Source organism: Crotalus tigris, unplaced genomic scaffold (genome assembly GCF_016545835.1).
Source record: "Crotalus tigris isolate CLP2741 ecotype Arizona unplaced genomic scaffold, ASM1654583v1 scf7180000017571.3126492, whole genome shotgun sequence".
Classification (NCBI taxonomy): domain Eukaryota; kingdom Metazoa; phylum Chordata; class Lepidosauria; order Squamata; family Viperidae; genus Crotalus; species Crotalus tigris.
Window position 1 is genome coordinate 2,240,006 of NW_024096482.1, and position 26,562 is coordinate 2,266,567.

The 26,562-nt window shown below is 37.0% G+C and overlaps 1 protein-coding gene across 2 annotated transcripts in view; it reads right to left on the reverse strand.

Moving 5' to 3' along the window:
• Positions 1-16,864: 16,864 nt before the first annotated feature.
• NDUFS4 (NADH:ubiquinone oxidoreductase subunit S4) overlaps positions 16,865-26,562 on the reverse strand; it is a 38,808-nt gene continuing 29,110 nt past the window's right edge. Inside the window, exons 3-5 of one of the 2 annotated variants that reach the window (XM_039355941.1) lie at positions 22,806-22,978; positions 19,724-19,797; positions 16,865-17,079 (exon numbers count right to left, since the gene is read on the reverse strand). In XM_039355941.1, coding sequence (XP_039211875.1) covers positions 16,976-17,079; positions 19,724-19,797; positions 22,806-22,978 — 351 coding nt within the window. In that variant the 3' untranslated portion in view covers positions 16,865-16,975. Of the gene's footprint in view, positions 17,080-17,117; positions 17,466-19,723; positions 19,798-22,805; positions 22,979-26,562 lie in introns of those variants that run through there. The other variant, XM_039355952.1, reaches the window with a different exon arrangement.

Sequence of the window (26,562 nt, forward strand, 5' to 3'; positions counted from 1 at the left end):
TCTGGATTGGTCACTGGGATCGGAAGTTTTGTCTTCCGAGCTTTCAGATCCATGTTGGAGCCCATCCTCAGGGAACTTTTCTGTGCTCTGGGCTGCTCTCTGTGTGATACCACACAGTGTTTTGTACCACACACAGAACAGCCCAGAACACACAGAGAAATTCCCTGAGGATGGGCTCCAGCATGAGTCTTGGAAGACCCAGACTGGATCCTATGTTGATATTAGTAACCTATTGTCAGATTCACATTACTGGTTTTGTAATATGTTCAATGGGCACATGTGAATCTAGCTAGCTAGAATACTCAGTTGTTAGTGATAATAGGTCAGCTTGTTTACCATGGATGTTATAAAGTGGTTGGGGCTTTTTTTCAACCTCCCCTGTTGTGTACACCCCTGCTATTCTACTTTTTGTATTTAAAAAGGCATTGAAAAGATGTGAAGTATCTTTCCTTCCTCTCTTTGTACAGGAGCATTTGACAAAATGGTACAATCTCCACAAAAGCACAAGTCTTGGGGGTCACTGGAATGGAGCCTCTGCACAGAATAAAGTTAATATTTGCTAGTAAGTATTTTGTTGAAAAAGGAAAGCTCCAAAGACATTGGATAACTTAACAGGATTTCATCCAGTATGTTTGTATTTATGTATTGGAATCAAGCATAAATAATGTTTTGTTTATAACTGAGCTTCTGTGAATGCCAGTGTGTCCTCTGATAACATCTTTGGTGCTCAGAAAGCTTCAGTTGAATTCATTATATATTTTTAAAAATATTTTTTTTAAAAATGAATAGGAGTACTATTAATTTTTGCCCTAAAGGTGTACTTTTTCCAACTGTACAAGACAGTACAGTGTTTGTTTTTTTTGTTAAAAACATTGCAGTTCTTGTCCAAGAAGTTTCTTCAGTTTTAACTGAATGGTAGAAAATGGAACGATTTATATTCTTTGCAGTTTTCTGGTTGTTAGCACTCTGAGAACCACTAAGGCCATTTGGGGGTTTATCTGTCTCTTCAGAGTCACCTGATTCAGAATATAAATGGGTGTGGAACCTTCTTGGGACTGCTGAAAGGACTGTGTCATTAACAGGAGATAGATGGTATCCTGTTCTTCCCCCTCTGTTGAGGGAGGGCTGCTCAGTTTTAACATAGATGGCTTTTTTGACTCCTCTTTCAAACCAGAATGTCTTCTCTTTTCCAGAATGTGAACTTTCAAAAGAGTGACCTTTGTCTTTCAGATGCAGATGGACTGCTGAATCCTGTCCTGATGAGTTTGTTCTCCTGTGTTGTACCATGCATTTGTGAAGTAGTTGTTTTGATTCCCCAGTGAACAGGTCTGCACATGTCTCACTGCATTACACTACATACACCATATTGCTCTGTTTGCGTCTGGGTGTGTTGTCTTTTGTTTTGATACAGATAAATGCCCAAGTGTCTCAACAACTCTCAGAGAGCTAAAGATCAACCCTCAAAGTGCTAATGACCACATGACTGCAAAGAGCATAAATCCTTCCATTCCCCAACTAAAGAAGCTTCTTGGATGAGAAGTGAAACATTTTCAAAGAAAAGTCCAGTTGCCATTGGAAAAAGCACCTTTGGGACAACCATGACCTGGATGTTTGAGAACCTCCATAGAAATTTTTATTGCATTTGTATAGCTGCCCATCTCACGGAAAGCAACTCTGGGCAGGCACAACAATCCACTAAAAGAATAAAAATATAAAACACTCATTACCTAAAACATTTATAATTCTTAAAAAGCATTGAAAACTATAAAAGCAAAACTAAAACGAAAAAGAAAATAAGGGAAATAATGTTAATAATATGTGAGCCACTTTGTCAGTTCACTTCTCCCCTGGAGTTCCCAGACTGACAAAAATAAGCCTTGAGGGACCTTCAAAAGATCAGGAATGGTGAGGCTGACCTCATCTTTGGGAAGGAGATTCCATAATGGGGGCATCATGTCAGAAAAGACCTACCACCTAAGGCCCATCATCCAATTTTTTTTAAAAAAAGAAAAAATTCCAAAGCACTAAAAAAACTGGAAAATATTTGATTTTAAAGCTATGCCTGCCAGACTTTTATTTACTTTCTGAGAGGGCCTATGACATACTCTCAAAATTCCAGATATCTAGATGGAGAATCCTGCCTACAGCAATCAGACATTCTCCTTTAAAAGAGGGCTTTAAAAAAAATATGTTATGTCCATGTATATGCCATGCCTAAAAATCTCAAACAATATAGGACTTGCATGTTTGCATAATGATGATGTTACCTAATTTGGTAATGAAGCATCTGCAAGAAAACCATCAAGCTCAGAGAGCACCAAGGACCCTACAGTTCAACCCTGAGCTACAAATATTTTCTTCTGACCAAACCCATAATATGCAAACAAAGCCTAAGTCAAGACTATTTTGCCTCTCCCCTCTGCTGAATTGAAATAAAATAGTATTATCAATGGAAGGTTTCTTTTAAAAAAGCAGGGAAAAAGAAAGTAAAACATTCCCATAGGTTATTTTAATTTGCTTTTTCCCAGTGTTAAACTGATAATAATTCACAATTACAAAACAATTGGCTGAAAAGGTACCCATTTCATGAATTATTTGCTACGGAATCCATTTCCTCATAAAAGAAAAATTCTATTAGTGACCCCTGATATTTTTGTCACTGAAAAGAACATATTTCCCTTGTTTCAGTTTATTCTTATACTGACAATATTTTATTTCTAATTGGATACCTTAGTTTGGAATTTGGGAACAATTTTTTTTTTCTTTCAGTTTTCTGGCTTGAAGTTTTGTCTTCAACTTAGTTTGGCATGAGGTATGCAAAAATCGTAACTTGTATCTTGCAACTTGTTGAAATTTTGGGTCCTGGAAATTTTGGGTACATAGAAGATAACAACAGTCCAGTGTACTCTCCACAAGCACAGTGAACTGATAGATCTCATTTTCTCTTGCTGATAGCCTCAATGAAGAGCCACAGCTCTTCACAGCTCTTGCAAACAACAGCAGAGTGGTGGCCATTTTCATTGACAAGATCCTGCTTACCATTGGCTGAAACTACGTTCTCTGCCACTTGCAGCACCAAGAACAAGATGGCTATTTTTTTCTTTCAAAGGAGCCCATGCCTCTTCTGTTGTCTTCTAACTCCAAAGAAGGAAGGATTAAAATAACCAGTTTTCAAAGGAAAAAAGTACTGTGTTATGCAGATAACAACTTTACTGTCCTATTCTACCAAACAGGTAATATTTATATATTGCTCTTCCTCATTAGCAAAATTCTACAGATGGCCATCTTATTGAATGGAGGTATATACTTCATGACAAGGCTACAATTTAGCTATATAATTGCTTATATCCATCTTAATTAATTAAATGAAAATTGTAATTATGTGGTATCTGCAATGTTATATTAATTTACAAATGCCTACTTAGCATATAAATTCAGAAATGTTTATTTTCAGGGATTATACTTTTAAACAAAAGAGGTGCCCCAAATTCCAGAGTCTTTGAAGTTGCCCACCGAAAATGTATTCAAAACATCAAGGGTTGGTTGCAGCTTTGCTGAAAGAGACACAACTAGCTAGAAAAACAGCTGGTTGGTTAAAATTAAGAAGATGTCTAGAAATACTTCTTGCAGAAGACAGAGAAGAAAAAAACAGGTTTGTGATGCTAACATTGAGGTGATCTATCATTCAACAGACAGCTGTTCTCTTTCTACTCAAGATATATTTACTATAAGAATCGAAATGGTAGGTTTCTTTGCTTCACTTCTGTGCCCTCATTTTAGGTTTCTTTCTGACTTTTTATCTCATTTTTTCCTGCAAAAATAAACATTGTTTTTTGCTGGTGACATGGATAACTATTGTTAAAATATTGGATTTGGAATAAAGAGATACAGGTTCAAATCCAGCAATAGCAATAGCATAAAGGCAGCTGGGCTGGGGGGGGGAGGGTGATAGGGAAACTGGGCTGCATGAGCAGCGAGCTGGTACATGTGCACATGCATGCAGCTTGACCTGCGTGAGCAGCACTCTGGTGCACATGTACGTGCAGTTCAACTTGCCCAAGTTGAACTGGGTGTGCATAGGTGTACGTGCCAGCCCACTGTTCACCTGGCCGGGTTGTGAATAGGCAACAGCCTGGTAGTGGGCCGTGGCCCAGAGATTGGGTACCCCTGTAATAGAGAACAGTCTGAGATGCTACAACTATTGCATAGAAAAGTTGACACAATTTGTTCAACATATGTGTGTGTGTGTGAGAGAGAGAGAATATTTGTTTTATCCAAATTTTAACAAGTTTTTTATTTAGATAATACTGTGTTCATATATTTAGAATTCTATTTCTTTAGAAAAAGAAAGGAACAAAGATGAACTGCTGAATCCTCTGTGTAGTAACACTGGGTGACCTTGGTAGATGTTTCTCTGGTGAAAGGCACAAGCCATTTCTGCCTGATATGGGCCAAGAGCTTTAGAGACAAAATTCAGTAATTTATAGATTAAATCTTCTGATTGCATCCGAATAATTGAAAGAGAAAGAAAAGTACAGTAGCTTTAATGCTGGTTCAGATATATTTGTGCAAAAGTTCACAGTGTGTCAGTTAGATAAAGTTCATTGAGTTCTGCTTGTAGAAAAGAAATTGTGCAAGATATTGCACAAATGAAACAATAACATTAAATTTAGAGCCCCTTGTCTTGTAAAGTTTCTAAGAAAATTCTGACTCACAATAACACAAATTATAAAGTTTAACTTTGTTATATCTTGCATATGTTTCCTACAGAAAGGGTTTTTTTTTTTTTCCTTAGCCTAGGAAGACTTTTGATCCAAAAATGTTTTCTGCTGGTTAAATAAGGAGAAAGGCAAAGTTTGCAGTTTTCAATTTTCCAGTGACTCTGAGAAACCAATTGTAGGAGTGGGAGTGGGAGAGCTAAGGACTGCAGAGGGAGGGAGAATTAGAAAAAGAAAAGAAAGAGAAAATGGATTTTGCATCCCTGACTGCCAATGGGGAATTTTGCTTGGGTAGTTTTTGACTGTGGGAACAAAACATTCTCTCTCTAGCTCATTGTCTTTTGCCCTATTTCATCATAAACTTTTAGAGTTCATCTGTCAGCTTTAGTTTGGGAAAAACAGATCATATATGAGTAAATTATCAGTGAAACAGGGTTGTTTGTTTGAGAGATGTGTTTAAGAAAAGATTAGGGAAATGTAATATTCACCCAGATGTTGTCATCTGATATGTCTTTTTTTAAAATGACTTCCCATCAAAAAAACAGTATTTGCCAAAAAGGCCATTTTTATAAGTAGGGACTATTTTTATAAGTAGGGACTAATCAATTATAAGACAATCTGAGTTACTATTATTTGCTAATCTCTTCATTTATAATCCTTATAAAGTTTATTCATCAGAGTTTTACAGATATTCCCAAGCTACGGTAATACTCATGCTATGCGAGAAAGTGTTAGAACTTTCTGGATCCAGGCTTTTTGGAAAACTGGGAAGGGGATAGAAAACATGTATTGCCTCCTACTACTCAAAGGGGCACATTCTAGATGTGATGGTTTCTTTGGTATGAGCTACTAATTATTTTGTTGTTAGAAATTACTCTATAAAAGGCATGCAAGAGCAATTCAGAGCTGTTTCCTTTTATCTGCCTTACCAATTGATGTCTATACAGAGCAAGTGAGGCTCCCCAAACACATCAGTCTGCCTCAAATACACAAGATTAAGTAGCAAGTGACATTCAGGACCAACCAGCCCACCCAGGAGAAGAGAAACCAGCGGAAAAGCTGTCAGATTCCCCCTTTTCTCCATTAATCTTGAAGCTTTTCAGTGCTGCCGGGTCTCATCTCCGTCAAACAGGCTAGAAAAAGTGTCGGGGTGTTTTCTTTCTGCTCACTCTCTTTTCCTATCATACTCTTCCAGTAACCCCTTTTATGCTGGCCTCTGTTGTTACTGCTCCCAGGCCTCCAAATTACCTTTATTAATGAAGGACAGAACATAATCAACGTGAACATCAAGGCTTTAGAAAGTCAGCTCAGAAGAGATTCTATGGGGTTGTTTCTTTGCTACATACTGTACATATCTAGATGTGAAACAAAATGTGAGTCTCTACACCAAGTTCTTCAGATTACTTAGTTTTCATTTCTGGTTGTATAATCCTATTCCACTCTTTTTTTTCCCAAGGCTTATCATGATAAAAACTCAGTTCCATGGTTTGTTTATTAGCATGAAAGAGAAAGTAAAGATTGATGTTCATTTAAAGAATGATTTAAATACTAGTTTCCTTTTTAAAAAAAACAACAAGGAAATTTGTTTTTTGCACAAATATTTTAATCTTTTGAAAGGAGGTCATTTATATTGCAAACTAATGATAGATAAGGGAATAGTATAGATATATGGCAATAGTAATTGTAGATGTTGTTTCTGGAAACTGAGATTCCAGTAAGATAAACACCTCCATTCATGATCCCATTACAAGTGCAAACTGTCCCTAATTGGCTCTCATTAGATTTTATGTTCCACAGGCAATGAATGATGTGTGACTGAGGAGCCTGACATTGTGTTGCACAGAAAGGGAAAGGACTGCTGTGTCTTCGACATGCATGGAAGGAAGCCTGACACTGGTTATTTTACCCAGCAATAAAGAACAAAACATCAGGTTAATAGTTCAGATCAAAGAGTCACCTAACCTAGTGCAGAACCCCTGAAAAATTCCAAGTTAAACAAGTTCTCGTAGACTACCTCTCAATGCTTTCATCAGGCAAAGAAGCTCATATGGAAAGCAATAAGATTAGTTTCTAAGAAAGACGACTGGTCATCACACTCAAGGGATGGGATTAATGCCTTTCTGTCCAGGACCATTTCTGACTGCTACTATTGCATATAAGAAAGTGAACATCAAACAAAAAAATTCAAATCCAGGCAGAATTTTAGAGATAAAGGAAAAGAAAATGCATGATTGGAAAGATAATTGGCCTGGGAGTTCTGTGTCCCTGTATATAGGGGATATATAGAGGCTTATAGTATATATGCAATATATAGAGGTATGGCAATATTCTGAACTGGAAATATGGCAGATGCTTGAAAAGCTAGAGCAATGTTTCTCAACCTTGGCAACTTTAAGATATGTGGACTTCGACTCCCAGAATTCCTCACACAGCCTGGGGAATTTGGGGAATTGAATTCCATGCATCTTAAAGTTGCCAAGGTTGAGAAACTCTGAGTTAGGAAATAGAGCACTGTTCTTCTGAAAGAGCCACGAGCCCAGCTTAAATTGACAGGGTCATATGAAGGTAAAAAGATGACAGGGTTAGGTGACAATCTGACAGTGACCCTTACTCTCATATGTACATCTCAGCCATAACAGGAAGTGCTGTAAGAACCTGGGTGGAATTGGTCTTGATAAAATCAAGAGTTTCAAAAATCATTCTGCACAGTGATGTTTAATACCAATTAATTTTCTAGATTTTAAACTTCGTTTGAAATCTCTGTGTATCGAAAGCTCTTTCTATAATGAGAGCCAGTTTGGTGTAGTAGTTAAGATGCCAGATTGGAAAACCAGACCACCGTGAGTTCTAATCCTATCTTAGTCATGAAAGCCAGCTGGTTGTCCTTGGGCCAGTCAAACTGTCTCAGTCCAACTGGGACACAGGTTGTTGTTGTGGGGAAAATAGGAGGGAAAAGGTGTGTTGGATATGTTCGCCATCTTGAGTTATTTGTAAAAATAATAAAGGCAGGATATAAACAAATAAATATTGACAGTTCTCTAGATACAAAAACTGAAACCAAATATAGATTGTACTGGGAAATATGCTACCACTCATGGGCTATGGCTTGTTGCCAAGGCTTTCTGTACTCAGAGGAACTCACGTTATCTAGACAGTCCTGAAGTACTGTCTGCTACCGTAAATAGAACTCCAGGTACCACAGCTGAAATTTTATGTCAACACTTACCTGAAGTTACTCAATGCCAATCTTGATATCATTGCAAGAACTAAACTTTCATTAATGGCACAAAAATTGTCTTGTTTGAACCTCTTACAAGGTGAATAGGATACAGAGATTGAAGCCTGCTCCATAATGCCTGCTCAGGCACCCACATTCCATAGCGCCTGCTCATGGTATTCATCTGCCCATGCTCCATAGCACCTGCCCATGTCACCCACTCACCTATTTACACTCCATAATGCCTGCCCATGGTACCCACTCACTCTGCAGCCCTTACCTACAGCTCTTACCTAGTGGCCTGCTTGCCTCAAATTCCTGCTTCTTCCCACATTGTGGTCATGTGAGGTCCTTGGTTAGTTATCTATGCCATTTTAGATTTACAACAGCAATCAGGACTGCCTGATTGTTGTGGTTAAGTGATGTGATCACATGATATCATGTTTTATGACCGCATTGAATAAGAATAGAAATTTCAGTTCCAATTGCTGTTGCATCCCAAGGACTACCTGTAAAGCAACTGCTCAAACCTAGAATGAATGGGGTGCTTTCTTCAGAGCATTGAAATGGTTGGCAAAGAAAGGTTGCTTTGCATCCATTTTTAACAAGCATTCACAAAACAGTTCCAAAACTAAATGTCTATGTGACGTCTCCTCTGTCTGAAAGAGAACTGCTAGACTACATGATTGCATTTTATGGGTAACTTGCATTTTTAGTACCAGATATCTGGCAATTGGTGAATTTCATGGTTCTGTAATTTAGAAAAAATAGAAGTGACAGGGACTGCAGAACAGACAACCCACAAAGTTGGTGAGAAAATACTACTCTCAAGCCCATGACCGGATGGGGTGGGTGACAGAAGGTCATATTAGTTTCTGATAGCGAATTGCAATTTGGAATTGGAAATTGGAATAGCTTGACAGATTAATACCCTAGTTGATGTTTTCTGACATCACACCAGACATTTGAATGTGAACGTTCTTTCAAATCACTTGATGTTTCATGTTCCATTCATACTAAGGGTTAACTACAAAAACAACATTTTGTCCCCTGAGCTCCTTTAGTTGCTGTTTTTAACTCAACAGAACAAGGCTCAACCAAGGGAGTTTTGTAGCTTTTATACCCTCCTCATTTTACTATGGTCTTTGTTTCAGATGTGAAAATTCAAATTGCCTACAGGGCTTTCAAGAGTACATGTGTGGAGCAGAACAGCAAGTTTATTCATCTTGAAGGGAATGTTTAACAATGGTGGGAGACTTCATTATCAAATAAAACAGTTCTGCAAGAATCCCCCACCTTCATTAATTTTAATGTATTTTGTTTCATTCAAATAAGTCATGATGCTGCCAAGTGCATTTAAATGATTGCTCAATTCACAATCAAAATGAATGTTAGAAAATTCTGAAGTAGTACTTCTTTTTTCTGGAAAGAGAGTGTAGCTTGTTTTATATATGTTTCTCAGTTGCAACTGCACTTTCCTTGATGACACTTTCAAACATTATAAAAACAGGAACAATCCCAATACAGGAATGTCTGCATTGAGGGCAAGTGATGATGGTGGGAAGAATCAAAATGGCAGCCATGACCGCATGATCAAAGCTCCACCTCTTTTTTACAACTGTTCAGAAATATATTGGATACCACCTATAAAGCTTCAAGAGAGTTTTATGTAGGCAACTAGCTGACAGCTTTACCATTGTCAGTGAAAGTACCCACCTGCTAAGCAGACCACAGGATGGTCATGAGAAAGAAAAGAAAGAAGTCTCCACTGTAATGTATTTAAGGATACAATATGTTGTTCTTAAACAGCAAATAGTTTAGTAGTTGGAATTTTGTAACTCCATTCCTTTCTTCTCCATAGATCTTGCTGAAGAGGTGTAAATTGTCTTTGGAAAAAACAATGAGTTTGAAAAGAAGTGACAGGCCTTTATCAACTTTTAAGATTTTTTTTTAAAAAAATTCCTCTCTGTTCTACAAATTTAAAGATGGTTAAACAGGATGAACAAAAAGCTTCTGGGCAATAAACGATTCCAAAATATAGAAATCCTTTTGATGATGGGTGATAGCATATTTTCAGGTGTTTTGGTAGCCCATATAATGTATTAAGTGTATCCTCTTGGCCCTTTGACTGGTACTTTATTTTAGCCTTGATTTCCTGAACATATTAGGTAATTCTTAGAGGCTTGGTGATAATTGTTAAGGGGCTCTGAAAAAAGAGTCCTGTTGATAGCAGAAAAAATAGGGCTTTTGTTTCAAAATCTATATTACAAGAAACAACAAGTGCAAAATCTAAATAATTTCTTTCTTGAAAGTCCTGGTATGTACTGAATGGTGAGAGTAACTTTTCAATAACTCTTTTAAAGAAAGTATTGCTAGCAAATGAAAGGTAAGAAGCCACTATTCTTCCTTGTGGCCAGCTGTTAAAACGATAGGAGTTCAATGGAGCCCCCTCTTGCTAAGTGATACCCTATTTGCATACGCAAGCTTCTTCAAGCTGGCAAAGCAGGGACAATCCATTTGTGTTTCCTTTGTTTGTACAGTTGCAAATGATAGATATTCCTGCCACCTATGGCCTGTGCTTCTGACAGACTGCTTCCCTTTCTCTTTCATCCATTGGATTGGTAATTACACACAAATAATGGTCCGATTAGCAAGCTGTATTGAAATGCTTGGCACCATCTTTCAGCTGGATGGAATGTAAACAATGCTGGCCTAGGTCTCACCAGGAGTACTTCTCAGAAGATGGGGCGAAGACTGGGGAAGAAGCAGGATCTGCTGTTACCTTGACCATTTGCTGCAATCTGTGTTTCCGCAGAAACTTATCAGGATTCGAAGAAATATTTTCAAGGCTTTTCCTTGGTTCATGAGACTACTTGGCTCAAGCAAAGATATATGCTCATTTTTGTGTGATAGGGTAAAAGTATCACTACCTTGACTGGTTACTGCAATTTTTGTTTCCCAAGAAATTTACAAGGATTCAAAGAAATATCATCAAGGCTTTTCCTTGGTTAGTAAGGCTGCTTGGCTCAAGAGCACAAATATATATTATTTTTGTGTAATAAAGCAAATATATCACTAAGGTTGGAAGACTGAAATGTAAAAGAATGCCACTTAGCAAAAATGGTTAAGGTTAGAACACAAAGATTGAAACCCTTCTGGATTGGGACAAGGCCCATCAGAGATCATTCTCACCAGAGCTGCCAGCAGAATATAAATAACCCTTTTGCAAAATTTTCTCCTGCGTCTGATAATTGAAAGCATGTTGCACAAAATCTAAAGGTAAAACTGACTTATCAAGAGGAGGAGTTCTCTTCTCTATGAGCCTATCCCCTCTTTTTAAAGCCATCAAAGTTAATGGTCATCATCATGTCTTCTGGTAATGAATTTCACTGGTTAATATGCCATGTGCAAGGACAACCTGCCACTTTCCATCTGTTTTAAATTTTCTTCCAATCAACTTCACTGAGTGGCCTCCACCCAAATGTTTTGAGAGAGAGAAAGAAAAACTTGTATACTTTTTTCATACCACGTCTCACCTCATTCACCATTTCCCAAGAAATAGTTAATACTAGTGGGATGTAAATGTCAACTTAAGTCCATTTATTTATTCCAGTAAAATATCTGATACAGGTAAGCCACATCTCAACCCCAAATAACACAGACTGAAAAGTTAAACTGTAGATTTATGATCAAAATTAAACACTGCCTTAACAGGAAAGGTAAAAGTGCTACCATGACCTCCATTCTTGCATTTTCTGCTACTATTTAGATATATAACATCTTTGTACTTGCTGTTTCTATTCCCACATGATTGTATTGCTTTTCATCAAGTGATAGCCATACTTAGTTGTGTGAAGTAATTAAAGTGGGAAAATGGTTACTCCTTTATAGCAAGAATGGACAAAATGTGATCTCAGGAAAAATGTTGAATTGCTACTCATAGCAGTCATACTAACCCAGCATGCTGGTGGAAATAGATTTTGATTGTTCAGATAGCTGCCCATCACATTTCCAGGTATATGCACCCTATATATGTGTGTTTCATTCTCTGAATTTTATGAATATAACATTTATTTGAAACAATTTGGAAGTAGTTCGCAACTGCCTTGAGGGATTTTATAAACAAATTAATCTGGGCACATGTCTATATCAATATTTATTTTTCCATTTTAATACACCAGATGGCCTTCAAGGCAAAGGCCTGAACTTTGGATCCTTAGGAAACAGACACATTCCAGGTGAACCTGACCAAGGTTTTTCAAACTCTGTTCTGTGGAACTCTAGCATTCCATGGGAACTTGATGGGGTTTCATGAATAACTCAAATTTTCCATCACTAGAGCTTTGTCTCTTGATCAGAGGTTTTAGGAACTGTTTTGAAAACAAATGGGTGAAAACTAATCAAGGAGGGAAGCAACCAACAATTAAGAAATTTTCTGACAGAAGAATCAGTGGAACAACTTGCCTCCAGAAATTGTGAATGCTCCAACACCAGAAGTTTTTAAGAAGAGACTGGACAACCATTTGTCTGAAATGGTATAGGGTTTGGATTAGAAGACCTCCAAAGTCCCTTCCAACTCTTCTCTTCTCTTCTCTTCTCTTCTCTTCTCTTCTCTTCTCTTCTCTTCTCTTCTCTTCTCTTCTCTTCTCCTCTCCTCTCCTCTCCTCTTCCATTCCATTCCATTTTATTATTTCTGCATCTAGAAAATATTTGAAAGACTTCAATTCCTAGATTGGTTGATTGCTCACTTTGACTGAACTTTTAACAGCCAGAAAGCACCAGGAGAAAGCCTGTAGACTAACTGAGGTAATTTTAAGAATATTAAAGATACTTAAGAGAAATTATAAGTGTGTTTGTTACCTCATCACTATTATCATAGTGTGGCCAGTGTCCCAAATGAGCTATCCTTTAAATTTCTTATAGATTAACCAGTTACCTGCACCTTTTACCCTTTTTTAGTATTCAAAATAATAGCTGATCGTAAGAGCTCTGCTGAATCCAAGTAATAAGCCTGCATCAGATTCTGAGTAATGGCCAATCAGAAGTCCCTGAGAGGCGTTCATCAGGAATCATCTACGGTGTTTGTATATTTCTCTCCCTATTGCTCCTTAGCAAATATTCTGCAAAAGAATGGTAAATGTGAACCGGGAGGCTGCATATCTTTATTATGGCTAGACTTTTTTGCTGATGGATTTATCCTTCATAAATTTGAGTAATCCCTCTAAATCTATCAAAACTGGTAACCATTACCACATCTTCTGACTGCAAATGGTGAAATTTAATGTTACAGCCTGACCGCAAAATGATTTAAAGTCACCCCTTCAAAAGGGAAGAAAACCTTCTCCACTCTCTCAATATTGAAGTGGTTGTGTTGTTTTGCTTCCAGCCTCATCTGACAATTCCAATAGCCAAAAAAGGCTTTTGTGCCTGCTTCCAGATGGGCTTGAACAGATTGCAAGATGGCCCAAAGCAGCCCAAGCCATGGGAATTGCAGTGCCTCCTCTACTCTGCAAGTAGAATTTCTTGCTTTTCTGGCATGAAACCTCTTGTTGAGTTGGCCTTAAGATGTATTGTTTCCTTAGGAACTGGATCTAAAACTCAGGAACTCTCTAAATTTAAGCTTGTATGATGCTGTGCAGTTTGTACAAAAGTATCTAACTAATCCTGTTTCTTATTGTGCACTATGTGTAAAAGACTTTGTGATGCTGACTTTTCTTTTAGACTATTATCAAATTCTAAGATAGTCTCTTTATATCTATTTTTGAAGTGAACAAATACAACTGATGTGAACAATTGATCAATCTGGGAATTTCTGAAATAGAGACCTGGTTGCAATAATTTATAAATTCTTGTAGTGAAACATTGGATCTATTGCTTGTTCTTTTATTTCATAATGAAATAATTGAAAAAAGTAGCAATGATTCACTTATATCAAGGTATTTAATTTCAGTGAGATATATTCGGCCTTACACGTATAAATATTGTAACAGGAAATGAGGAATGTGCAGCCTTAAGGGTATCAACAACAATACAACTTTACATAACTCTGGATTACTAAAATATTGTATTTGTAAATTTAGAAGCACCACATCCAACATTTGTTTTCTTCTTAAAATGATAGAAATTTCTTTTATTTCTTCTAGGAAATACCTAGAAATTAAATGTTTGCATATTTGTCAGTGTCACCTATAGATGAATGTCCTATATCCAAAACATTCCTCTCTTTCTTCTCTAAGGCTACAATCTTATAACCTTATGGATATATCACAAGGGCATAAAGTATTTTTGGATCTAACCTCTTGAGCTTCCTCATCACCAGCTAATACTTCACCAACATTTACAAGCCAGAAATATTTTGGATGGGTTTTAGATCGATACTAGGATCCAAATCCCTCCTGTACTTGCAATACGCTCTAGAAGAGGGTTTTTCAAGCTTGGGAACTTTACAAAGTTATTTGAAGGATAACATCAGTTTGTAAACCATGTTTCTTCACGGGCATCCCTGCCAGCTCATGGGAAGATGGTAATTAAATAACATGATTAGTGGAAGAAAGATTATTGAGGGAAGGTGCTTTTCACTTGTTGCACTATTGCACTATTGACTCTGCTGTTTATCAAAGGTAACATTGTACTTCTGTACAATTTATACATTGTGCATTAGATCTTCTGTACCATTCATTCATGCAGGGAAGAGAACAAGAGATGTTATTTAATAACTGCACTTCATACTTGTCTTCTAGCTGATTTCCAGCATTTCTTAAACTTTGCACATTGCAATCCACACATAATTTTTAAGCTACTTAAATAAATATACATTATATTTTATCCTTTTCTCTAACATTAGGCTTCATTGAAAAACTAACAAGCTTACATCGATATTTGGCTGTAATTTCTAAAGATGTTTAGATTAAAAGTGTTTTTCTGTATTTTAATTAGGACAAGAAGTCTAAATAATTTATTAAATTACTCAAAGTTTAGAAACAATTGAAACATGGAAGTGGAACAACAGATGGAGCCACACATTTATTGTATTCCAAAACTAGATTCAAAAGGAAATAATTTCAAAAATCCCAAGATTAGTAGTTAATAATTTTAATGACACCTGTATGAGAATCAAGACCTAATAGTAGATTTATCATCCTTGGTTTCTTCTTTGCTACTCTGATTAGTTTGAAGAAGTGCTTTGTTTTATATTTCAAAGTAAATAGGTTGTCTGATAATTTTTAGCCAATAGCAAATTTTGATAAGATTGACATGCAATCAATACTTCATTTCTAATAGTGCAACATAGTTCCACAAATAATTAACTCATAAAAGAAATTAAAGGAAAAAAACTTGGTATGAGGGATCTAGCATGTGCTAGTGATGATGTTACCTATCACTTAGGATGTTACCTACCGTAGTTTGGGTAATGAAATATTTGCAAGAAAACAATCAAGCTCAGAGAGCATCAAGGATCCCTTGTTTCAACCCTGAGCTATAAATATTCTCTTTTATTAGAACTTGATGTTGCTCTAAATTTGTATTTTTTTCCTCCATACAAATACTTTAAAGGGCTTCCATCTGCAATTTGACTTACAGGCCCATTAACACCAGACATTGTAGTCATAGTGCCATATAGCTGCAAACACTCAGATGATACGATTTAAACAGCTTTCAAAACTCAGAACTGTTTTAAAAAAAGGAAATCTGCTTTTTCACTAGGTTTGTCTATAGCACAGAAGGAGTGTTATAGGAATTTTTTCTCTCTTGCAAATCAATAGTATGTTTTAATCTTTAACATAACAAATATACCTGCTGTGTGATTCTTTCCTCTTTGAGATCGATGTAGGTCACAAATGAACTATTTAGGTGTTTAACATTTGTAAATATGCAGCTGAATTTACAATTCCATAAGGCTTGCAAGTAGGTTGGCTGCCTTTGTATTACAAAAGTCTTTATTACAGGTATGGTTTTAGGGATTACAAGGGGCACTGCCTTCTTCCTGGTGTTCAGCATGATGACGAATGCTTTGGCCCCAGTTTTGAATAGCAGCAAGAATAGTCATAACTAACTTCCCCCAAATTCCTTCTTCCAGATTTGAAGTGCAAAGATTGCAGTGGCACTTATTCCTTGAGAAAGAAGCTGCTTACTTCTACTGTAGCCATCCCAGGAAAGTCATTTGTTGCAATTCTGTAAACATCATGGTCTTGTATTTTGATGCCTGTCTTTGATGCTACACTGAGAAGCAACACTGGAATTGGTCACTGCGTCTCTGAGAAGAGCTGGAACAAAGCTGTGATATTTTTATCTTAGTTGCAGAGAACTTTCCAAAACACCCTTAGCAATTCTTGACTGGAAAAAGATGTCCCAATATCCACAACAGGATGGTAAGATGTGTCCTTTCCTCTTGCACTAATGGAGCACAGAGTTTTACTTGGGTCTGATAGGTTTTCAGTTATATATGAACAAGCAATGACAGGATTTATCTGATAGGGTTTAAGGATGTTCTAAATATGCCCTCAAGTTCTCAAAATATAAAATCTGTCATCATTTTTAAGGTAGAATGGCACTGAGATCCAAAAGAATGTAAATTTAATCTTCCAGAGGGAGCTGTTATTGATTTAAGAAATCTTGTTTTAATAAAATAGTACATTCTTGTATTGTATATAACAAGGTAAAAAAAGCCGCACAAATGACTGAAGTTTTAACAGCTTTTCTATGTGAATATATATATGAATATATATTGAATTATAAAATTATTCAAAAGCCAAGGCTTGGTATTTAATGCTGCAGTTCATTTCAAACATTCCTTTTAATGAATTCCACGTACAGCAATTTCCTAGAGGTATGAACACCCCAAATCTCCTCTCTAAATATAGGGAAGTTTGTAACAGGTTCAATTGGAGACATCAAAAACATTTTAAATAGACACCACAAGACGCATGAGTAGTTTAAAGGTCAAATTTATTAGGAGATTAAGAGATGTATTATACATGGACTATAAATACAGCACAGCTGACTTTATTCACAGTCAGATGCAGAGACAACCAATGCCAACCTATTTTGTGGACACTCTTGTTCTTTTGTTCCAAGAAAAGTTTGCGCCATAAGACTTGGATTTAGGTTTTGGAATCCTCTGCTCTTGAACATCATAGCTCCAGCCTAGGAAAAAACATGTTGAGAATTCTAAACAACACACATATAGTTGGTGATAGTGAGCAAGTGCAACACAAACAAAAGTAACTTCAAACTTTTAAGAGCTAACAGAAAAGAAATACCAACATATTTGATACACAATATGCAATTACTAGTTTATTCTTTTGCAAAAGGCAGTGAACAATAATCCTTTAAGACAGATATGCCTTAAATGTGACCTACACCTGTTCTCAGGTTTGTCAGATCTCATTAACTGTGTGTTCCAACTTTCACCGCTCCTGCTGATGGACCAGGACCGACAGTTGACACATGAAGGCTGTAATCTTATGCATTCATACCTCTCTATCAGATGTCAAGCCAAGTTTTGAAAATATGCCTGGTAGCAGAGGATCCTAACGCCACAAGGAAGCAAGAAGGACAAAGAGGTGAGCTTTGGAGAATTTAGAATGTGATCCCTGAATTCAGAATCAGCTGCTTCACATAACAGGAACCTTGCTAATTTTTCCATAGCTTCACATTTAAAATAAATGGAATTGCCTGATACTAGTCTTTTAAAGAGTTGTTTTCGAGCTGTAAACATTATTCTGATTATATTGCTCTGTCAGATTCAGAAAATGGATTTGCATGATGATAATTCCTTTCCCTACAGAGGCAGAAAGGAATGGCAGTCTGAGACAGACACATGGGATCAAGGAAGAGTAAATGTGATTAATAGACTATTCATACTGCAGTAAAACTGCAGTAATGATACTCTGCACTTGCTTCTGAGAAAGTTACCTGGGAGTCGGAAAGGATAATAGGGAATGAATCTTTTTTTATTTTATTCACTTTTATATGTAATCTAGAGAAAATTCAGTTTCAGATCTATACATTTCCATGCAAAACTGTTCACTAGATTATTCAACTTGGATCTCTCTAAATCTTTTGGCCTATATTCCTTAAAATACTGTCAACATTATGTGTTATTAGGGATAATTTAAAGAAAATTTATTCTGAAATTAATATATATTAAACAGGAAGGCAAACTTGTGTTTGTTTGGCTCCTAGGGGTAATTTCAACTTTTGACTCTAGTTCAGGAATGAAATTGAGTTTAATAACTGCATGTTTGCAGTGTTAGAAATAAGCACATAAAGAATCACAGGGTTTGGCATCATTCAGGGTTTGCCTGAAAATCTCTGCACTCATGAGGCCTAATCATGGAATAAGTGAGACTTATAAACCAAGATAAAGATGCCCTGGCACGGGCAGATGGTAAAACATCACTCACTCACATTCACTGGAATTAGGCCAATGTTCTTAGTTCTCACTTTAGCAAACTGATTTTCTTGTCAGCTAAAGTAAAATGTACAGATTTAGTTTAACACCAACATTTATGGGATATGAAGGCTTATAAGAACTACTCCCTAAAAATTCTCAGTGTATTTAAGATGCCAGGAGTAACATATTCAATATGTTTTAGTTAAGAAAATTGCTAAATCAACATTTTTGGTCCTGCAAAATGGAGGCAAATGACCCCCAGTTAGATTTTGATCCAAGAGATGATCTTCCACTAAAAGCAACAATATTAACTACAAATACTTATGCATATATCAAATTACTTATTAAGAATCTGTTCCTAGGTGCTGGTTTTAATCTCTAAAGCCATAATAGCTATCTGCAGGACCATTTACTACAGATGGATCCTACTCCCTACCCCCGTGACCATGTCCTCATTCGGGATGATAAGGATCCTCCCTCCAAAGATGTTTTTCTCAATACCAGCACTATGGCACATCCATCCTGTCTATTATGGCAAAATTGTGTCATAATGTGATGTTATTAGGGAAGACAATGTTGGATACAAAAACCCCCATGAAACCCAGCACCAGAGCTTGGTATCAATAAAGGTAAAAGTTTCCCTTTTCCAGTTGTGTCCGACTCTAGGAGGAGTGCTCATCTTCATTTCTTACCTGAGGAAGTCAGCGTTGCCCAAAGACATTTCCATAGTCATGTGGCCAGCATGATTATACACCAAGGTGCATGGAACGCTGTTACCTTCCCACTGAAGTGGCACCTATTTATCTACTTGCATTTGCATGCTTTCAAACTGCTAGGTTGGCAGCTGGGGCAAGTAACAGGAGGTCACCCTGTCACGTGGCACTCAGGTTTGAACCCAGGCTGTCTGCTATCCAGCTCAGCATGTTTAACCGCTGAACCATCACACTCTCTTTTCATATCAATATTCCAAACTAAATGATACACAAGGGAAAAATCTTCCTGGGATGTTTGCAAGGTAAGACACCAATCACTCTGTGCCAAGGTAGTGAGGATGACTGAGAAAATGAAAGTGACAAGGATCTATGAAGGGACAACTGAACAATTTTTACTACTGATGAAGTTCAATATTTTTTATTATCAACAATATCAAGTGTTAATCCAAACTTCAATTTCAAACAATGTAAGAGAATATTAATATTTGAATGTTCTACTTCAGAATCATATAGCAGTTCCTGTTCTGCATCACTAGTACACTAGGTACTGCTACCCACTCAACAGAACACATCTGCCAAGATGAAATTTCAGCCCCATGTCACTGCCATTTCTTTCTGCTAGTAGCTCAAACTCCCCCTCTCATTCAATAGCATGCACTCTGGTTGCTGCTACACATACCATTTTTTTCAGCAAATGCAATAGCATCTTCTTTTGTAGAGAAAGTTAGCTGGATATTGGACAGAGGATCCGCTCTGTAAATAATAAAACATGGAAATAGCAGGTAAACATTTAAAAACACTATGATTTCAGAAAAACTATTAAGATAAATCTTTTCTAGTGCCAAAATGGCACAATCATTGGCTCTGGTCTAAAGGAAATCCTCTTCCTGTAAATTATCTTTGTATCTCTGAGAGAAAAGGCACATGAAGTTTCAATAGAGTCACAAAGGTGCTTTTTCAAAAGGCAACTGGACCAAAGGTTCAAGATCTGAAGAAGCTTCTTGGATGAGCAGCGAAACATTTTCAAGGTATAAAAAACAGGAAAGTTTAATTGCCTTTTGATGCACTTTTGGGACAACCATGACCTGGATGACTGAGAATCTCCATAGACAGTTTCAATAGAGATTCTTAATGGACATATACAATGGAAAGATACTACGTAGGGTTTTAATGAGTGTTCTGAACTGAGTTGGAAACCAATGGACAAAGCCTCTGTTTCTGAAACTGAGTAATAAAATTATCCAGTAAAATTCTAACAACCATATTCTGTACTATTTGAAGCTTCACAATACATTGCAGTAATACTGACTGGTATTTATTAAACATCACAGTATCTAGGGATTAAGAGATACCAAAAATGGACAAAAGTATTTGGGTCTATAATAACAGTACTAATGCTGTCACACTGGGAACTTGAGGACAATCCTATCCAGAACTGAAGGATTATCAACTCCACAAATACAACGACTGTTAGCTCACAGCACTTTCCTCTTCTTAGAGTTCAGCTCCTGTTTATTTACTATCACCTAGTCCATTGTCAAAACCAGGCACTGGATCAGCAGCTCTATGGCCTCACCTGACTCATAAGGCAAGGGAAAAGTGTCATCATATGCTGATCACATTTAACTCCAAATCCCTAGATGACCACATCTAGTAGTTTCAGAGAGTTGTTAAAGAAAAACAACGGATGGTGTAGCATAGAATGGAAGCTTGTGGGTACAATACAAGTGTGCCTCAGGCCTGGCTGGAAATCCCACGGATTTTAAAAATACAGATCTGGCTAGAACAACCACACAACCTTGCATGCATTCTTTATTTAAGTTTAAATCATATTTTCTATCCAAGAATAGAGACAAATTGCTAGCTGCCTGCTTCTAATTCTAAGTTTCACAATATCTTATGGTGGGTTAGAAATGCATTTTATGACACCAGAAAAAAGGAAACAAAAATAATCTAGTTTTTCTAATTTTTTATTTCTAACGAGGAGGAGGAGGAGGAGGCTGAACCACAAAAGGGCCAAGAATTCTTAGCCTTCCATTTTCTGAGTAAGCCAAACATCCAAACCCACAGTCCGGAGTGAAATGTTAAACATGTGCTTACTTAATTTTTCAGAATATCTCTTTCATGAATAATACCACCACAATCACTAAAATAGAACTTCTAGTACTACCAAGGGAAGCATGATGAATTCTCAGAATTTATGAGAATAAATATGTTACAGCAACTCTGAAATTATGTAAAATGTGTCTCAAGGTTATAAAAGTCTGTGTGCAATTGCTTCATTGCAAAAAGTCCTTTTGATCTGCAATTAAATCTTCATAAAATCTGCAGTACTTTCTTCAGTGATGCAGAACTAACTTTCTGACTTTAGAAAGCAAGGAAATAGGTGACAGACGAAGACAGATTGTAAACCAAATGGCTTCTTTCATTCATTTCATTGATATAAAATTTAACAAATTGTTAAAGCATTATGGAGATATTACCACATGTTATTACACAACAAAAATGCGTCCACTCTCATATTGAAGGCAGCGAGTTTTGAGCTAAGAATCTGAGCAGTTATAATACAAGTTGGAAACTCTTATTTTTTACTGAAGTTCAAGATCCCATGCTGCTTTACTAAGATAAATCAAGATTGATTTGTTTTCTTAAGATACAAATCTATCTAATACAGTAAAATAAGGTAAACGAAGAATGTTCCCAAAGAATTTGCTTCAGCCAGTATCTAAAGTGGCATAGTCCCCAAAGAGGCAGCCTAATTGTAAAAGTAAGAATGTTAAGGAACCCAGGTAATTAAAGTAAGAACCTAGATCAAATATTACCTAAACTGGAAGCATCCCTACTGATACATATCTGCTTGTCACATCTGTTTGCAACTTTTAGCAATGCTTTCACTGGAATGCATTCTCTAACTGACTGAATTGATAAAATGTGGGGATTTATTATGTTTATATAGTCTACAGATAAAGCAAAAATTTGTTGGAATATAGTCATTATTTCACAGACATTCCTTAGTCACATGCAAGGGAACAAAACAAATCCTGCAAATTACCACAAAATGTGTTTTATCTATAATTAATAAATTATATCTTTTATTGTAATTTCTTTAATTGTTGTGAATTGTCTAGATTCTGGGCTAAGATCCATTAGGCTGTAGTAAATAAAGATGACTGTCTGTTTTGGCCTCTCATTTCTTTATCAGTAAAATTTAAGCTAGCTTTTTTTCCTTTCTGAAGTATTTTCTCACAGGTGCAAGGTCTGCTTTTTCAAATCAACTGAATGTTGATCAATTGATTGGACAGGAATTGACTAACCAGTTTGTCCCTTGAGCCTGATGTCATGGGCTGAGAGTGAGTGACATGGCCCAAAGTTACCCAAATGGCTTTCATGCCTAAAGAAGGACTAGAACTCAGAGTCTCTTGGCTTCTAGCCTGATGGTTTAATCACTAGACAAAACTGACTCTTATGTAATGTAGCTAATAACAATTTGATCTTGTCTGACTCTTGGAATTTTCATGGCCTATTTAATGCAACTCCACATGGTCATTTGTACATTTTACCACCCGATGATCCTCTTTCTCAAATGTGAGAATTGCTTCAATTTCACATTTAGAAGTTAACAAAAAAATTCCCAAATAAAAAGTAACATCCTTGGCAAAAACATAATGTTATTAGAACTTTTAAAATCTAATCGTGCTTGGTAAAAATGTCTGTAATAGTTGATCAAACAATAAACTTTGAAAATGCTATTTTATACTTACGAAGATGCCCAACCCATCAGTGGGTTTTCCCAACGCTCCCTTGTGTCAAATTCCATTTTCCATTTTTTTGTGTTATTAACCCCAGCTTGCATGGCATTACGGGCTGGAACAAAAATATACGCTTTTCTTGTTTTAATATGCTCCTCCGGAACACCAGTTAGAGGGCTAATGTCCTATGAAAACAAGAAAGAAGAGATAAACAAGTGCATTTTTTAAAAATGCCAATGACCTATACTTCGGGGAAAGTTAATTTTCATTGAGAAAAATGAAATGCAGAGGTTCCAAATCTATTCATCATTCACAAATAGGATAACAAATATTCAAGAGTGTTTATATAGCTTACATAGTCTTTCTGGAATTACACTCTTTCACTGAACAGAAGATCATTAACATTTAAACCTCAGGGATGCTATGGTACCTTTGCAATGCCCTGCTGTAGTGTTTAGGCTAAAATATGTAGCTCTACGGGGCACCCAGAAGTCTTAATGCAGCTTAACACCATACATTTATCTCAGTGCCATGACTAAGCAGTTTTGCAATACCATTACAGGTAGTCCTTGTTCAGTGACTACTTTGCTGTGACTATTGTGATAACTCCAAATTCTATATTTTGCCTCCATGTTCTATACCATGCTTGACTTATGTTTCAAATCTACAGCTTTTGGTACTGCCCAGTTGAATGAAGAATTTTGGAAAGGAAAAAGTTTGCAAATTTTTGTGCACTTTTGCTGATTGTATTAAAAGTATTGACTAACTTTAGAAGGTTAGTTTCAGTTCTTATAGGCCAACACAACTATTTCTGGTTTTAGCCAGTAAATGCTGCATGAATGGAATTGGGGTGATATGACTAAAGCTCAATGAATCCAATATTTTGCATAGGTCTGAAGCAAGCACATGGTTATACAAAAGGTATTCTCTATAATTTGAATCCTAATCTTCTAACATCTGTTGACAAAAGCTCAGATTATCATATGCTTCCTCCCAAAACGAACACATTAACCTCGCAGAGTAATTCAAAACTACCACCTACTTTAGATTTTTGCCTGCACAATGCCAATGGGAATGGCATGGACTTCTTTCTTCTGCCTGTCTCCAAAACAAAGGCTGATCTGATGCAAGCCCAACTCTTGGCAGACAGAGGTAATCCAAACCAGTGATGACATGACTTAAATTTAAGGAGGCAAACAAATTTAAATAGCACACTGTGATTTTAAAAAATAAGCCTCCAGCTACCAACCTCAGTGCATCTGCTGTCAAAGAATTTAAAAGCTGTTCTCAGCAGACCATTCCTGGAAAAGGGGAGGCATGTCTTCCACTCCCCCCTCCCCTTTTTGTTTCACTTTATAAAATCAACTCAGAGAGATCAGTCACAACTGCCAAGTGTGAAATGCTTGTCTTGCATTTAGAACTAGGGGAGGGGGAATCCACAGGAAATTACAACAACACATAAAAGCTGAGTTCAGACTACCTAAAGCAAACTGTCAAAATATTTTAACTATTTAATCATAAATGTTTCCTTTGAATCCAAACAGTGTTTATATTAAATTCCAGACTAGTCAAAATATGAAGACACGCCAATTATTAGTCAAAAAGTTGCAACATACAAAACTACACTCTCTTCTGACAGACAGGCATTTGATTGCTTAGAAAGAAATATTGCAAAGGTTGGGCATTCAATTGTAATACTTCACACAATTTGTTTCACCAATGGTAAAAATAAGGGTGAGGCTTAATTGTTGCAGCTTGTCTGTTTATAAAAATCAACTGGCAATTTATTTACATTTACACAGATACATTCTTAAAATTAGGATTTGTGTGCCTCTGCATAAATATGTAACTGACAAAAAAGCAGTTTCTACCGATTCTGAAAGGGATGCCACTAAATATGCAGACATATACATGAAGGAAAAATAACTTTATGTACCCAGCCTTCATACTACTTACTTTTGGAATAAACTATGTTATGCAAAGTGTAGAAAAATATTAAGAAATTGTAAAGAAAAAATAACCCTAAACATGAGATGAGAAAAGTAGCTAAATTTAGTTTATACCAACACCATTCACAATATTTCCTCACATTTTTTCATTCTTCCAGAATGTCCTTGTACCGCTTCATACACTGCTTTTAAAACTTCTCATGCTCTTCTTTTGCAGGACCTCATCAACTCCATCCAATCACTACTTTCAACTGGGAAGTGATTAAGGCATGAATGACAATGACAGACCATGTCCATATTTGCACAAGTTCGCCTGTTGCACCAGTTGCGACCCTACCTGGACCGGGAGGCTCTCCTTACAGTCACTCACGCCCTTGTCACCTCACGTTTGGACTACTGCAATGCGCTCTACATGGGGCTACCCTTGAAAAGTATTCGGAGACTACAGTTGGTCCAGAATGCAGCCGCGCGAGTGATAGTGGGTGCTCCTCGATACACCCACGTTACACCTATCCTCCGTGAGCTGCACTGGTTGCCTATTGGTCTCCGGGTCCAATTCAAGGTGTTGATCATTACCTTTAAAGCCCTATATGGCTCAGGGCCAGGCTATTTGCGAGACCGCCTACTACCTCATAGTTCCCTACGTCCGGTTAGATCCCACAGGCTGGGCCTCCTTCGGGCCCCGTCGACCAAGCAGTGCCATTTGGCGGGGCCGCGGAGGAGGGCCTTCTCTGTGATGGCGCCCATGCTTTGGAATCAGCTCCCCCCGGAAATTAGGACCGCTCCCACCCTTTTGGTCTTCCGTAAGCTACTTAAGACCTGGCTTTTCCGGCAGGCCTGGGGTTTATAAAACCTTACCCCTGGATGATTGTTTTTGTGTTGTTGTTTGTTATGTTTTATGTGTTTTTTTTATTGTTAGCCGCCCAGAGTCCTTCGGGAGTGGGGCGGCTTATAAATTTTAAAAATAAAATAAAATAAAAATCACTTCATACTTGCCTTTTCTTCTTTTAATTTTTTTATTTGTAAGATTCATTAGCTCCATCCAACTACAACTTTCTGGTTCTTCCCATTTTCTTGACTCATTCACTCTGCTTCCAGGTATTACCGTAAAAGCCGGCGTATAAGACGACTTCCACGAGCGCTGAAATCGGCGCCAAAGATGGGGGTCGTCTTATACGCCGAGTCGTCTTATATGCCGGAAATACTGGTAGTTTCCGGCGTATAAGACGACGTTCTAGGAATGCGGCCCGGCTATAAAGACGGGGGTCGTCTTATACGCCGGGTCGCCTTGTACGCCAGCATTTACAGTAGTTTTATGATTCAGTCCTCATTCATTCTCTCTACTGTATATGACCAAATCCCAACAATTTGTCTTTGAATTAGTCACTCACTTTTGCATTTAGCCTTCCTTCCTTCCTTCCTTCCTTCCTTCCTTCCTTCCTCCCTCCCTCCCTCCCTCCCTCCCTCAAAATTCATGTACTTTCTGTGGAAGTTAAATTACTGTTGCTAGTCTTCATACAATCTAACATTTCCTATAAATACTTCAGATTCTTAACCAACAATTCAGGATTCTCCACATACAGTCACATCTGTATCCCTAACCAATGTATGTAACATTATCACAAATTTTCTTGATATATTTATCAATAAACAGAGTAAATAACATATACCAATGTGGACTAATTTGCTAAGTGTTACTCTCACTAACTTACTCTCATAAATGATTTATTCTATCACATATTGTAATACTGGTATTGCATTCAGCAACCAATTTTTCCTGCTAATAATATGGACAGTACCATCAGTTTCAACATATTTTG